This window comes from Trachemys scripta, chromosome 1 (assembly GCF_013100865.1).
Source record: "Trachemys scripta elegans isolate TJP31775 chromosome 1, CAS_Tse_1.0, whole genome shotgun sequence".
Classification (NCBI taxonomy): Eukaryota; Metazoa; Chordata; order Testudines; family Emydidae; genus Trachemys; species Trachemys scripta.
Window position 1 is genome coordinate 198,261,866 of NC_048298.1, and position 16,087 is coordinate 198,277,952.

At 40.6% G+C, this 16,087-nt stretch overlaps 1 protein-coding gene across 1 annotated transcript in view; it reads left to right on the top strand.

The window, feature by feature from the left end:
* RPGR (retinitis pigmentosa GTPase regulator) overlaps positions 1–16,087 on the top strand; it is a 109,036-nt gene that overhangs the window by 33,835 nt on the left and 59,114 nt on the right. Inside the window, exons 8-11 of the mRNA XM_034754505.1 lie at positions 5,245–5,403; positions 10,831–10,986; positions 11,539–11,663; positions 12,819–13,001. Coding sequence (XP_034610396.1) covers positions 5,245–5,403; positions 10,831–10,986; positions 11,539–11,663; positions 12,819–13,001 — 623 coding nt within the window. The remainder of the gene's footprint in view (positions 1–5,244; positions 5,404–10,830; positions 10,987–11,538; positions 11,664–12,818; positions 13,002–16,087) is intronic.

Here is a 16,087-nt window from a genome sequence, read left to right on the forward strand (position 1 = left end):
TCTGTGAGAGTGAGGGATCATTTTCCAGGATAGGTTGTAGGTCGTGGATAATGCGCTGGAGAGGTTTTAGCTGGGGGCTGTATGTGATGGCCAGTGGTGTTCTGTTATTGTCCTTGTTGGGCCTGTCCTGTAGTAGGTGATTTCTGGGTACCCGTCTTGCTCTGTCAATCTGTTTCCTCACTTCCCCAGGTGGGTATTGTAGTTTTACGAATGCTTGATACAGATCTTGTAGGTGTTTGTCTCTGTCTGAGGGGTTGGAGCAAATTCGGTTGTATCTTAGGGCTTGGCTGTAGACAATGGATCGTATGATGTGTCTAGGATGGAAGCTGGAGGCATGTAGGTACGTATAGCGGTCAGTAGGTTTCCGGTATAGGGTGGTGTTTATGTGGCCATCACTTATTTGTACTGTAGTGTCCAGGAAGTGGATCTCTTGTGTGGACTGGTCCAGGCTGAGGTTGATGGTGGGGTGGAAATTGTTGAAGTCCAGGTGGAATTCTTCAAGGGCCTCCTTTCCGTGGGTCCATATGATGAAGATGTCATCAATGTAGCGCAAGTAGAGGAGGGGCACTAGGGGACGAGAGCTGAGGAAGCGTTGTTCTAAGTCAGCCATAAAAATGTTGGCATACTGTGGGGCCATGCGGGTACCCATAGCAGTGCCACTGACTTGAAGGTATAAGTTGTCCCCAAATCTGAAGTGGTTGTGGGTGAGGACAAAGTCACAAAGCTCAGCCACCAGGCTTGCTGTGGCCTCATCAGGGATACTGTTCCTGACAGCTTGTAGTCCATCCTCATGTGGAATATTGGTATAAAGTGCTTCTACATCCATGGTGGCCAGGATGGTGTTTTCAGGAAGAACGTCAATGCACTGTAGTTTCCTCAGGAAGTCGGTGGTGTCTCGAAGATAGCTGGGAGTGCTGGTAGCATAGGGTCTGAGGAGAGTGTCCAAATAGCCAGATAATCCTGCTGTCAGAGTACCAATGCCTGAGATGATGGGGCGTCCAGGGTTTCCGGGTTTATGGATCTTGGGTAGCAGATAGAATACCCCTGGTCGGGGTTCTGGGGGTGTGTCCATGTAGATTTGTTCCCGTACTGTAGCTGGGAGTTTCTTGAGCAGATGGTGTAGTTTCTTTGGTATTCCTCAGTAGGATCAGAGGAGAGTGGCCTGTAGAATGTGGTCTTGGAGAGTTGCCTGGCAGCCTCCTGTTCATAATCTGACCTGTTCATGATGACTACAGCACCTCCTTTGTCAGCCCCTTTGATGATAATGTCAGAGTTGTTTCTGAGGCTGTGGATGGATAGTTAAGGTAGTGATCCAATTTGCACTTAACGCAGGGATTCAGTTCTGTTTTACAGGTGTTCTCCTCAAACTTACAACACTTACTTTTTGAGTAGAGAATTAATTTTCTGAGGATATACAAATAAATCCATTAGCTTTTTGCATTGAGATGAATTAAACTGGGTTCTTTATGAAATTTAGCATCTGGGGTCTGTCTTTTTTGTCCCAAAGGATCTTAGCAACAGAGTAACACACACTTCAAACTTACCATATAGTTAAAATTAATTGATATCTTGTGCATAGGGTGTATTTGAAGAAATTAGATTGTAATTAATGTATTCATGATAGGCTACAGACAGTCTCAAGTCAACAGCCCAGGTAACTCTTAAGTGGAGCTGTTGTGACGTCAATGGTAACTCAACTAGTTGCCACCCTTCCTCTACAGCTGAATTACATTCAGCATTTCTACTGATGGTAATTACTCAGTGGTATGAAGGAGACAGAGAGCTGTATAAAATTGGCAGATTTAGTCCAGTGATCATTGCTCTTTAAAGGTTCTGTAGCTGCCAGCTGGCTTGTGTGTCAGTTGGTTGACCTGATAGCACTGCTGCCTTGTCTCCACCGCACATTGAGGAAGTGGGAGGCAGGAGTGTAGGAGAAGTCATTAAAGCAGAGTGTCATTGGGAATTGATCTAGCACCGATTTTGTTAACACAGCCTTCTAAATGCCTAAATCAGTTGCACATTAAGGGCCAGATTCACCGGAACACTTCAGCTGCTTTGTGGTGCTCTGGGGAAACAAACTTAACGGGTCAGTGCACTCTGGCTACTTTGCTGTACCAATGAATGTGTCCTTAAGTTAAAACTTAAATGATTTAAGGTTAATACTACATATGTTCAGATAATTAGAAATATTGCATATTAGCATTGTTTGGGGATTTCTTTTTTAGTACTCATGTGGACACTCTTTAGGGAAATTCCCAGAGAAAAAACTGCTTTAAAATGGAACGAAGATTGAGAAGAAGTATCAGTAATTTAGGGGTAAACAATGTTTCAGTATGTTGTAATTATCCCCCAAATCAGCAATATAAACCAGGAATTTCAGTGTTAACTGTATTTTTTTAAAGTGTACCCTTATGTTAAAGTAAGAAATTCCCAGTTAAGGCATGCAAACAACCTTATATTTGCCCTGTACCAGCACTATAAAGGAGGAAAAAAGTGAAGAAAAAAATCTGTCTTGAAAAATCATTTGTGTATCCTGTGCAAGATCCAGGCAGATTTGCAGTTGGAGGAGTGCATGGACTGTTCCCTAATTACTTCCTCCAAGGAGGTGGTGACAGGAAGAAATGCTGCATATTGTCCGAGCTTCTGGTGGCATTCTGCTTCTCTGACTAATCTAGTCCTTCTCCTGGGATAGGAGGCTCTGTGCTACCCTTTGCCACCCACTAACTGCTGTTGACACAATCTAGCCCCAAATAACTAAGAACCAAAATTCTACAAAATTAAACATTGGCTCAGCAGAAAAACACAATGGGCCAAATTCAGCCCTGGGCAATTCAGATGATTTAAATAGAATTACCTCAGCAATTAATTTGAGCCATAGCTCTATACACTCAGTGAGTGTTTTACCGGAGTAAAAGCTGAATACGGATTTGATAAAGGGAAGAGGAAAATGGAATGCATGCAACACAAATGGTGCATTTCGTTTGAACTCTGAATTGCTACTTTTTCATTTTTCAAAATAAAAAAACATTTTAATTCCTTGCTTTTGCCTGTTCTGCCCATTTAGGTTTCATTGACTTCACTAGGCTTTGGAACTGGTAATTGATTTTATTAACCTTGCTTTTTAATGATTTTATTCATACCCATTTGCTTTGGACAAGTGTGTATGTAGGCTTAACTACCTGTTTCTATTTTGAGTTTGAGTATGTGATTATTTTTAATTCCTTCTTATTTTCAATTTCTGTCCTCTAGACTTATTTGGTTTTGGCATGGTTGTTGTCCTTAGGACCTCAAAATCCAAATGAGAGATGGGGAAAGGGATAAACATGAGGGAAGGATTCTAATGTAAAATTGCTTGGGCCATGCAAGGAAATATAGTGTTATATACTATGCAGTTACTTATGGGCTCATGTTTTGGAGTCTGATTTGTGTGTATTAAGAGCATTTAAAATGTAGTTTTATGAAAGTGCGTTTGAATTCATAGCATTTGGATATGATCCTTTAAACATTTGCTGTGTGTATTAATACTTCCTCTTAATTCTATAAATGTGGTTTGTTAATGCTTAAGTTTATTGGGCTATAATTATGGAAAATTAGTATATCTCAGAAATGTTCTCTAGATAGATATCTATAATTATGCTTCAATAATGGGACAGTTGCCCAGTGTTTTAAGTAATGGCTACAGCCACATAATTAACACGTTTCCCTGAGCACCCAGCCCTTAGTCTAAACATTTTTGTCTTGGATTTGCTTCATATGAGAGATTTATTTATCCTTTTGCTTTGGTAAATCCAGCTGTGATTAAAAAACAAAATCAAACTGTTTCTTAGAGGATATATGGAGATGTAAATAATTTTTATGGTGATTCTTTCTGCTTCATTGGAAAGTTTCTTTTTGACTTAAATAGGTTTTGGGTCAAACCCCTAGTCAGTAAACACCTTTTTGTAATACTTAGCTGTTATATAGCATTTTTATCCATAGAAATGCTTTAAAAAGGGGAAAGTAAGTTTCATTGTCCCCACTTTATGGTTGCAGAAACAGCTACAGAGTGCTGGATAACCCAGCTGGTCAGTGCAGAGCTGGGAATAGAACCCAGGCCTCTTGATTCCTGTTATTTACGACTGGCTTAATGCCTATTGCTTTTACAGTTTGCCAGAGCACCATCATGGAGTAACTCTAATTGTGGCTTAAAAAAAAAAAAATGACTGCATTCGGCTACTTCAGGTATAGAGGGAGTCTCAGTGTGAACACAGTTCTAAGGAGCAACTCAAGTACTATGGGAAATGTTTCTAACGACTTCTTTCAGGCTTGGTGAGGACCCATAGCTATGTCCTTGGAGCTTCACCCAGAAACCAAAGATCTCTCCCACTTGACCTAGCTCTTACCTAGGATAGCAGAATGCTAACACAGCTTTTGGAACAGAAAATCAGATTGGAATTTAAAGACTGGCACAGCATTAGACAGTAAATTTGACATATTTAACTCTTCTATCAATATAGTAGAAGGGTAAACAGATGGCCAGATTAGATAACTCAGACTGACGTAAAAAACAAAGGTGGAAACTGAAAAGTGTTAAAACAAAGGAAACTCTTTTATAAAAGAACGGATTGCTGTATTTAGGATTGAACAGATTGCAAACCCGGTGCCCGTAAAACTAACTCTAGGTGTCTGGGAAGGATTTTCTTTTATTTAATTGCTGGGCTGACCAGAAAGCTGTTATGTAATACTGAGGTGGAGAAATCTCTTCTGAGGGAGATAATGCCATAGTGAACCTTGGAGTACTAGATATAGTGCCATCTATTTCTAGTCTTCAGAACAATGGTTCTTTTCTTGTTATGTAGCTCATTAACAAACCTTTTTACAATATTTGCACTGCTTTCCTATTCTGTCCCCTCACTCTCCATCGGAAGAGAGCGTGGACTTTCAAACAAAACATGTACCCCATTAGTAGGGCCAGTCTTTACTAAGACCCCTGCAAGCAACTCCAGTTGACTTATATAGTGACTAGAATGGGAGTTGTGATGCATTGTCACCTCTCAGAATCAAGTATTGTTTTGCTTTTCTTCTTGACAGACTTCTCACATAGGGAAATGTTACAACTCTCATTTTGTTTGATTGATAATTTAAAACAAAAGTCCAAAAAGCAACGGGTACTTTACAGATTATGAAAGCATGAGAAAATAACTTGGCCCAGCTCTGCCTTTTAGTGAAGTACTAAGAATCCTGCTCTGTTTTGTATTTCCACAGGAGATGGTGAGCTCTACACTTTTGGAGAGCCTGAGAATGGGAAGCTAGGTTTGTTGCCTGAACAACTGAAAAACAATAGGGTACCACAGCCTGTTCCTGGAATTTTGGAAAGGGTTAATAAGGTAGCTTGTGGTGGAGGACATACGGTGGCACTTACAGGTATGAAAACGAGTTGGCTTTTCTCTGATCCTGTAATTAAAAGCATCACTTTGCTTGATAGAGCAAACACTCTTATGAAATGTCAGACAATGCCTAGAGAAACTTTTCTTCTATCTTATTACATTGAAAATGAAATCTGTTTTTTTTTCCGTGAGTTCTACAAGAAAGCCTCCCCTTGTGAAATTTTAAATGACCTTGAATATGTGTTAGTCACTTTTCTGACTATAACCACTGTTTAATGGCTATAAAGAAAAATGTATGATCTATTGGGGAAAAATACAGGACTGGGATCCATGAACTGATTATTTCTAATCTACTCCTGCAGGAATTCTGCACATCTGCAGATATTCAGAATTCATGGATCCTGCAGAATTTTTTTTCCTGCAGAAAATATATTTCTGCCAAAGTGTTGCAGTTCCACCTTTCACCCACCAGAGGCCACTGTGGTGCCACAACAGCTAGCAGCATAAACACAGCTGGCTGTTGTGGCACCACAGGGGCCTCTGGTGGGAAAAAAAGGTGGAACTGCAGCACTTCTTTGGCAGAAAAAAAATTCTGCAGGACACATGAATTCTGGGAAAGAATTGTCTGTAGTAACTCAGAGCTCTCCCCATCTAGTGTCCCATCACCAGCCACTGGAGATATTTGCTTCTAGCAGTTGCAGATCGGCTACATGCCATTGTAGGCTGTCTCATCATACCATCCTCTCCATAAATTTATCAAGCTCAGTCTTGAAGCCAGTTAGGTTTTTTGCTCTCACTGCTTCCCTTGGAAGGCTGTTTCAGAACTTCACTTCTCTGATGGTTAGAAACCTTCACCTAATTTTGAGCCTAAACTTGTTGATAGCCAGTTTATATCCATTTGTTCTTGTGTCCATATTGATGCTTGACTTAAATAACTCTTCTCCCTCCCTCTTATTTATCCCTCTGATGTATTTATAGAGAGCAAGCATATCTCCCCTCAGCCTTCTTTTGGCTAGGCTAAACAACCCAAGCAATTTGAGTCTCCTCTCATAAGGTAGGTTTTCCATTCCTCAAATCATCCTAGTAGCCCTTCTCTGCACCTGTTCCAGTTTGAATTAATCTTTCCTAAATGATCTGGGAAACCAGAATTGCACACAATATTCCAGATGAGGTCTCATCAGTGCCTTGTACAATGGTACTAACACTTCCCCGTCTCTACTGGAAATACGTCGCCTGATGCATCCTAGGACTGTAAAAAGCAACAGAGGGTCCTGTGGCACCTTTGAGACTAACTGAAGTATTGGGAGCATAAGCTTTCGTGGGTAAGAACCTCACTTCTTCAGTGTTAGCCTTTTTCACGGCCTCATCACATTGACAGCTCATAGTCATCCTGTGATCAACCAATACACCCAGGACTTTCTCCTCTGTCGCTTCCAATTGATACGCTCCCAGCTTATAACAAAAATTCATGTTGCTTAGTCTCCAAAGGCAGGGTGTTGCACTTTGCACTATTAAATGTCATCCCATTTCTATTAGTTCAGTTTACAAGGTCATCCCGATCTTCTTGTATAACTCATCTGTCTCTAAGGATTGTGATAAAAAAGCTTTAAGAACATGAAGCAAGAATAACAGGCACAGCAGCTGTGAAGCTGTGTGTGAGCAGATACTGTTGGTGCACTGTTTGGCATGAAGGGACAGATCCTGAGTATACCCTGTTCCCTCACCCCACTGGCAGGCTGAATAAGGCCCAGATCACTCCTAATACTCCATGAATGCAGATAACTGCATTCTATTACCTATTTCTGAGGGCTCCCTCCTCAGGCTCCGGATGAGGAGAGCAGAAGTGACCAAACTCCTTAGTCTCTACTCATATTGTCAACTGTGCTGCTATTCTTTTTAGAAGTTGAGCAAACAGAACAGATTTTATCAAAGTTCTTAATGGTGTTGCTACAGCCTATAGATGATACCCAATCAAGCAAACAAAACATTGTATGAAGCCAGACTATAGTATGGTGCAAGAAGCAAGCAAGGAAAAAAGGAATTGGGCAATATAATTGAATTAACTGAAGTTCAGCTGCCCAAAATGATCTGGGAAAAATTAATTTTCCTGAGGAGAGGAGAAAATTAAGGCAATATGCAGAGCTCATTTTCAAAGGTCCCCTGAAATTCAAAGATGAGGAGGCAAATGGGAATTACAGGCTAATATGGATAGGGAAGGGATATTTGTAATATTTGAGTTCTCTCATTATGTAAAACTACTCTTGGAATTGTGCCTTCATGCTTCACACCAAACCTGAATCCTTCTAGAAATCTCTAGCCATCGGGGAATACATGGATCTCATCTTGAGCCACGGAGCCCTCCTATAAGGAATCATATTCCCCCTACACCCTTATTTCCTCTCTTCACCATCACAGCAAATCAAAAATCTGGACTCTTTGACTACAACTGCTTCATCTGTAATTGCAGCTACCACTTTGAGGTGAGACTTGGAGGAAGTGTTCTGCTGTATGTATCTATTGACATGTATACAAAGGTGGAGATATGAATAAGGTGATAGAGAAGAAGAAAGATTGAAGTCCTTGGTCATTTGCCAAACTACCCCCCTTTTTTAAGAAAAAATATTTCATATATCACAAATCCTCTCAACTTGCTCCAAAGCCAGACTGACAAGAAGAAATCTCAAACCTTATTTTGGCTTGAAAAAATCTAAAATCCTATTGTCAGAAGCACAGTTATGCTGCTTGTACCTTTGGGCCTTTTTTCTGCTGTAAAAGAGAATGCTTAAGTCCTAACCAGGGCCAGCTCTGGCATTTCTGCCACCCCAAGCAGGGAGTGAGGGACCTGCCGCCCCCGAATTGTCGCAGGTGCCGCCCCTCTCCCTTGGCCGCCCCAAGCACCTGCTTGTTAAGCTGGTGCCTGGAGCCAGCCCTGGTCCTAACTCAAACTATCTTGAACTTATCCCATTTTACTAAGTTTTGGAGGGGACCATCTGTATTCTGTTGTGGTGGCGTTGAATGGAATCATGTCCAACAGTAAGTGCTCAAGATAGTTTGGAACAGTTTTGCTATGCCTTTGCACTCTAGCCACCAAAACTTCTTCCCTTTATCATCTCTTTACAGGGAACCCTTTCATGAGAAACTGCTGAAAGGGATGTAGTCATAACTCTTCTCTATCTCGAGTAGAGTAACAGAAGTGGTTCCTTAGCAGTATCGGAGACAGAGATGCTGTTTCCAATGCTTCCTGAGCTCTAATGTTTTTTGTTTGGTTGGGGTTTTTGGGACGTATCTTCTATTATAGGCTCAAGCACTCTGAAAATTCAGAATAGTGGCCTTGGCCTCAATAATTGCATTACAAATCTAAGGGATGATTTGCCTGACCCTCTTGTTTCTATGTATTCCATAAAGACTGCTCATAGGAAATACCTTCTTTTCTGTGTTGGAGAGGATCATTACCTGTATTTGATTTTTCTTTTGCATCCTTGGTCTTTAACAAATGTCTTACTGTGGTGGCAACTCACTTGAGAAAGCAGTGCATTCTTTTTTTCTCATTCCATGGCAACTGACTACTAAAAGCACAGATGTTCATAGAGGCTAAATTGTCTTAGAGAAGAGTATGTTCCATACCTTGGTTTAGACTTAGCAAACAATATGATAAACATCCAACTTCACTTAAACTCATTATGTTCATCAGAGCAAGGATGACAAAGGTCTCTTTGTCTCCAGAGAAATTTCAAGACGTATCTGAATGTTCCTAAGGCTATTAGAATTTATGGCATCATGCATCCTGGGAAATCCATTTGCCAAATTGAGGGCGAGACTTCAGTTCTGGCTAAAGAAAGTATCTGCCTCAGGAACAATCTGTATTTGTAGCTGGAAAGTCTAGGTATCTATCAGTTATTCTTCCATTAATTGGAATTAAGGGATCTTTCTGATTTCTTATTTTATTTTACTTGTTAGCAATCCCTTTCTGGATATTTTTTTCCTAGCACGGAATCTTCCAGCAGAGGGAGCTTTAATATTAAATTTAGTAGGAAGATAATTTTACAAAATATTCTGCATACTTAAAAAAAAGTCTTACTCTTTATATTTCATGGTCTTTTGATTTTGCAGAAGTGATCCTTAAAACTGTTTTAAAAGAGCGATGAGGGGAAAAGATATCCTATAAGCAGAAATACTACTTCTTTTTTTCAGCTTTGTGTTACTGTATTCTTTGTTGACCTGAAGTTGCAATTAAAGTCAATGAATATGTTGAGCTAGTAATGCTGGGTCTGCTCCACTTCTATTTTCTTCCCATCCCTCTTCTTCTCCCACAAGAAAGACAAGATAAAGGTGGGAGAGTGGTTGGGAGATAGCGCTGGAGTAAATGTAATGTGTGATTTGTGTTTAAATGTGCTACCAGTTTATTGCTTCTCTGAGAATGCAGCCAAAAAGTGTTCAGTTACTGTACGTAGATGGCTGTTGTGACAGCCTGGCATCCTCCCTGGGGTGGGAGGAGCTTGTGCTTCTCCTGCTTCTGGTGCTATGACATGGCATCTACCTCCATGGGTAGGAGACATTCCTGCCCTGGTGCTGCAGTCTGGCTTTTACCCCACAAGTGGGAGGAGCACCTACTTGCCCTGCTGGTGTACAGTGTGACTTCTACTTAAGTTTGATTTCCTGTGGGAGTACAATGTACATTCAGACATATTCACTTCCATTCCGAAATCTTGAGTTCTCTTTCTTTTGATAGCGAGATGTGTGGCTCCTTTACTTCCACTTAAAAAATCATCAGATATTTTCAACATATGCAAACATAAAACTATTTTTAAATGCTTTTATTTAGCTGCTGAATGTAACCTTGCCATCTGAATGACCTTGATTCTTGAACAGAGAGAAACGTTCTAAAAGCAAATGTTCCTGATACCTGCTGGTGGTTGTATGGATAATGAATATGAAGAGGAAAATTAAGCTTGGAGTTTCCAGATACATTGCAATAACAACATTTCAGTGTTTTTAATATTTCAGCAGTACCAGACCTGCAAATATTTGGATCATCATACATAATAGATTTTTAAATGTGGCAGGAAGTTCAAGAGTAGGCTATTGAAGAGGAAAATGTACATAATGAATTTTTTTAATAATCGTGGGCTTGTGTTGATCTCAGCTGTAATATATAACATTGTATAATTTTCATTGGCTTATTTTCACATGTGCATTTAGTCAATAGCTTATTTTGCAAATACGCCATGAAACAAAATATGTAGCAGCTCGTACCAGTTTATTTTCTATATGTTTAGTTAAATCTTTCGGAGGAAGGGTGGTTTTTCATTTCATGTTTCTTTTGATTTTTCTCTTTCATTGTGATTACACTTTATGAATTGATAAAACGTTTTATAAAGTTGGAGTGTGATTTGATTTCTGTTTTGCCAGTAGTGGGAAGATTATAATTATAATTAACTGTTTACTTTCCATGTACAATTTTCAGAAACAGATGTATATACCTTTGGCCTTGGACAATATGGGCAACTTGGACATGGTACATTTATTTTTGAAACCTCTGTACCAAAGGCAGTGGAACATCTGAAGAGGCATAAAATATGTAACATTGCATGTGGGGAAAATCATACAGCTGTAATAGCAGGTATGTATGCTGAAACTTCTGAAATGTACTTAAAATGATGATGTATTATCATTTATGATATGGATTTTTTTATTATAAAATGAGCACAGTGAGGAACAAACAAGCAGATTTAATGTAAGGTTAAGTGATTGCCCAAGGCCATCCAGCGGTCCGTGGAAGGGCCAGATTGGAGTTTAGGAATTCTGTTTTTGACTTTCTGTATATAGTTATTCCTGTAGACGACACCACCTCTTAAGGAAGCTGTAGCCTCACAAACTCCTGCCTGACACTCTTGCATGAGTCTCAGTTTTGCTATACAGTTGTATTGTATTTTTTTTTTAGTGTTTTAATTTTTGGTTACCTAGACTAACAATCCCAGTCAATACTTTTGTCTGAAAATGTATTTATCTTCTGGACCATATTCAGTAGTTTAAAAATCATACAAATCTTTGTTTATATTTGATTTTTGAAAATGAAATATACCTTGCTTTCAAAATATATTTAATTCTACTCTTATAACAATTTTGTCATGTGCTTTTAACGGACCTTCTACATGTTTCTTTTTCCATGTAGACAATGGCCTTATGTTTACTTTTGGAGATGGACGACATGGCAAGTTAGGACTTGGAGAAGAGAATTTTACTAATCAATTCATACCCACCTTATGTTCTAATTTCTTGAAGTTTGCAGTCTATTTGGTAAGGCTTTGCTTTGTTCTTTTTTCTCAAACTTTGAAATGCATATACTTTATAAACATACCTTATTAAGGGAAATCTGACAGTTTAAAATCATATTTATAATATTTCCTTATAGTATTAATACTGTAGATTAATACTGAAAGAATGTTAAAATGTTTTGTTTTATTTACCGCTTCCCATTCTGCTGCTTCACTTCTCGCTCTGTGATCAGTTTGGACCATAAAAATAGACTAGTCCGTTTTTCTTTCAGATTGTTGTGCACTTCCACAACACTGCAATGTTTAGGTTGCAAACACTTCAAAGGAATCTATACATTTCAAACAAAAAACTTTTTAACATTTTGGTAGTTTTAGTTTTAAGAATAGCCTTCCATCCCAATGTGTGGACCTAAACCACCTGATGTATATCACTTTAATATCTAAGATTATTTATAATGTAGGTTATTTACAAAAGTTTAATAAAATGAAAATGTATTCATTTTTTAATCCAAACATGATGAGAAGAGAGGCAATATTGTTCTTTTAGGTTATTGTTTTAGTCTTCCTGCTGGTATTGAAGAAAATTGCTGTAATGCTAGCTCCAAACATTCAGAAACTGAGTCAGGCCCCAAAAGATCAATAAAACAAAACAAGCCATTTTGGATTCTTTTTATTTGCTTCTGTTTTTTGGGCCATCAACATGCCACGTGGGTCATGTTTTCAAGCTTTTATCTACAACTATGAGGGATAGAAACTTTTTTTAAAAAAGAAAGCTGAGATTCTCATGTAATAACTTGTCTTCCATACTGGCTAGGGCTCTAGATAAAACATCCAATATTATGAAACTTGTGGTAGTTTGCAAGAGATGGTAACATTATGTATATGTAATATTGGCTAACATCAAAATGATTTACTAAACTCCTTTGAAAATTGATGCAGAATTTGTTGCTTGCTTCTGGAGAGTTGGCTAGTTTTATTCTGTTTTACGATATATTATACTTAAAAAGTTTCGATCCATTATATTTTTTAAACATCAGTGATTACAGTTTGTACTCTAACATACTGAAGTCTGTAACTAAGTGTGGAGCAAAACATTTGGAGCTTCTAACATATTTCTTAGTCCTTGGTCCAGAAGATGAATGCAGGCCAATGAGATCTTTTTGTGTTTACACTGTAGGTTGCTTGTGGTGGCTGTCACATGCTAGTTTTTGCCACTCCAAGGCCTAAAGGGTCTGAAGAAATACATGAAGATTTACGTGAAAACTGTTTGGCTGCTACTATCTCTAAACTGGGTGGTGATTCATTAGTAACTAACACCTTGCAGAGAACGTTATCGGCTCGAATGCGACGGAGAGAGAGGGTAAATTCAGAGCTAACTATTTTTGACATTTATTAAGTTTCCATGATTTTTTTTACAGGAAAAGAGACTTTTTAAAAAAAATTAAATTTATAGCTTACACTCACCAGATAAATATCCCTCTTTGAAATAAATGTTTGTATTTCAAGGTTCTTCTTTGAGTAATGTTCCTGTGAGTGCTCCACTTCAGGTGTGCCTGCACCTTGCACCTTTAATTGGAGATTTTGGTAACCGTGCCTATTCAGGTGCCCCACACATCCTTGTGCCTTGCAGCAAGGCTATATGGGGCTGTGCAGACAAACTGCCCTCAGTTCCTTCTCAACTGCCTTCAGCCTGAGACAGTGTCTACTGTGTGCCTGTTCTCTTTATTATTCAGCAGTTAGTTAGTTAGGGTATGTCTACACTATGGGATTACTCCGAATTTACAGAATTTGATTTTTGGCAACCGATTGTATAAAGTCGAGTGTATGCGGCCACACTAAGCACATTAATTCGGCGGTGTGCATCCATGTGCCAAGGCTAGCGTCGACTTCTGGAGCGTTGCACTGTGGGTAGCTATCCCATAGTTCCCGCAGTCTCCCCCGCCCATTGGAATTCTGGGTTGAGATCCCAATGCCTGATGGGGCCAAAAATTTGTCACGGGTGGTTATGGGTAAATATCGTCAGTCAATCCTCCCTCCGTGAAAGCAACGGCAGACAATCATTTCGTGCCCTTTTCCTTGGATTGCCCAGACAGACGCCATAGCACAGCAACCATGGAGCCCGTTGAGCCTTTTTTCACTGTCCCCGTATGTCTACTGGATGCTGCTGACAGATGCGGTACTGCAGCGCTACACAGCAGCATCCCCTTGCCTTTGCAAGTTGACAAAGACGGTTACCAGCGATACTGTACCGTCTGCTGCTGTCATGGGTGCTCCTGGCCGGCCTCGGTGAGGTTGGTAGGGGGCGCCTGGACAAAAATGGGAATGACTCCCCAGGTCATTCTTTTCTTTAAGTTTTGTCTAATGGAGAGTCAGTCCTGCCTAGAATATCAGGCAAGCCTACTAAAGGACCAGAGAGGCAAACGGCCGCTCCGGGTCAGAGCCCCAGACATCCCACAGAAATGATGAGCTGCATGCCATTCTAGGGGATGCCCCTACAACAACCCCACCCGTTGCTTCCCTCCTCCCCCCCCCACCCCTCCCGGGCTACCTTGGCAGTTATCCCCCCATTCGTGTGATGAAGTAATAAAAAATGCATGAATTTGAAACAACACTGACTTTATTGCCTCTGCAAGCAGAGATCAAAGGGGGGGGGAGGGGAGGGCAGGGCGGTTGGCTTACAGCGAAGTAGAGTGCACCACCATTCTGCACTTCCTCAGCCTATAGCTGAAAATGGGAATCTGTGATAAGCACTAAGATAGAAGCTCAGGCAGGACTGAATCTCCATTTGTGTGTGGGCCTTTGGTTGACACTGGTAAAATACAAAATGTCCCAGGACCTGTATGTTGGGGGACAGTTCTAAACGGCAGCTTTATTTTTTTTATTTGCAGCAAAACGTAGAGGTCTAAGTATCTGATTGTGAGCCCTGGTAGTAAGGGGTAGGCTGGGGGTAGGTGTGACCGCGCGGTGTTTCCACCTGGGAGAGCAGCCTGAAGCAGAAGCCTCCAGCTGGCATGATATTGCAGGCAGGACTGAATCTCCATTACACAAAACTTAAAGAAGAGAATGACCTGAAGTCATTCCCATTTTTGTCCAGGCGCCGCGTCTGCCAGCAGCATCCAGTAGATATACAGTGACAGTGAAAAAAGGCAAGAAACGAATTTTTCCCCTTTGCTTTCACGGGGGGGGGGGGGCGCAGGGGAGGAGCTGACGACATATATCCTGAACCACCCGCTACTATGTTTTTGACCCTTTAGGCATTGGGAGCTCAACCCAGAATTCAAATGGTTTTTGGAGAGTGCAGGAACTGTGGGATAGCTACAGTCGTCAGTCGCCCCTCCCTCAGTAAGTGTCCATTTGATTCTTTGGCTTTCTGCGCTTGTCTCAGCTCCTTAAGTTTCACACAGCACTGTGTTGCGTCCCTGTTGTGGACTCTGTCCATCATGGCCTTGGAGATTTTTTCAAATGTTTTGGCATTTCGTCTTTTGGAACTGAGTTCTGATAGAACAGATTCATCTCCCCATACAGAGATCAGATTCAGTATCTCCTGTACGGTCCACGCTGGAGCTCGTAGGGAGCTGATAATCACCTGTGCTGATCAGCGCTCCACGCTGGGTAAACAGGAAATGAAATTCAAAAGTTCGTGGGGCTTTTTCTGTCTACCTGGCCAGTGCATCTGAGTTCAGATTGCTATCCAGGGTGGTCACAATGGTGCACTGTGGGATAGCTCCCGGAGGCCAATAGCGTCCACACTAACCCTAATTCAAACCGGCAATGTCAATTTCAGTGCTACTCCCCTTGTCGGTGAGGAGTACAGAAATCGATTTTAAGAGCCCTTTATGTCGACAGAAATAGTTTTGGCTTAGTTGTGTGGACGGGTGCAGGGTTAATTCGATTTAACGCTGCTAAATTCAACCTAAACTCATAATGTAGACCAGGCCTTTGTATGTAGTTAGTTATTTTATAGTGTTTGTAGTTCCCTTTTTTCTTTTCCTTTCTCTTAAAAAAAAAAATATTGTTGTAAAATCTTTCCCTATTTAGGGGTCATTTTTTGTTATTTTGCTTGGGTGATCCAGGTTCCGCAGGATTTAAAAGGTGCCTCTATTGCTGTGAGGCTGTCCCAATCAGGCATTCTCAGTGCCTTTGTTGTTTGTGAGATACTCATATTCCCAGTAAGTGCATAATCTGCACTTCCTTCAATGATAGATCCTGAAAAAATAGGGAGATCAAGTTTTAAACTCCTGAAGATGGTGCAAGCCTTAAAACTGGCTTCAGATCCAGGGCGGAAGATGACCCTGTATATAGATGTCCCAGAACAGCTTGTGCCCCATCCACATCAGTATCTTGGTCACTGGAGGTCGATAGAGATGGAGGCAGTATCATGGCACTGATTGCATCTATGGCACCAAAGACCTCAGCAAAGGTAGCCTTGGCATCTGCCTCTATTCA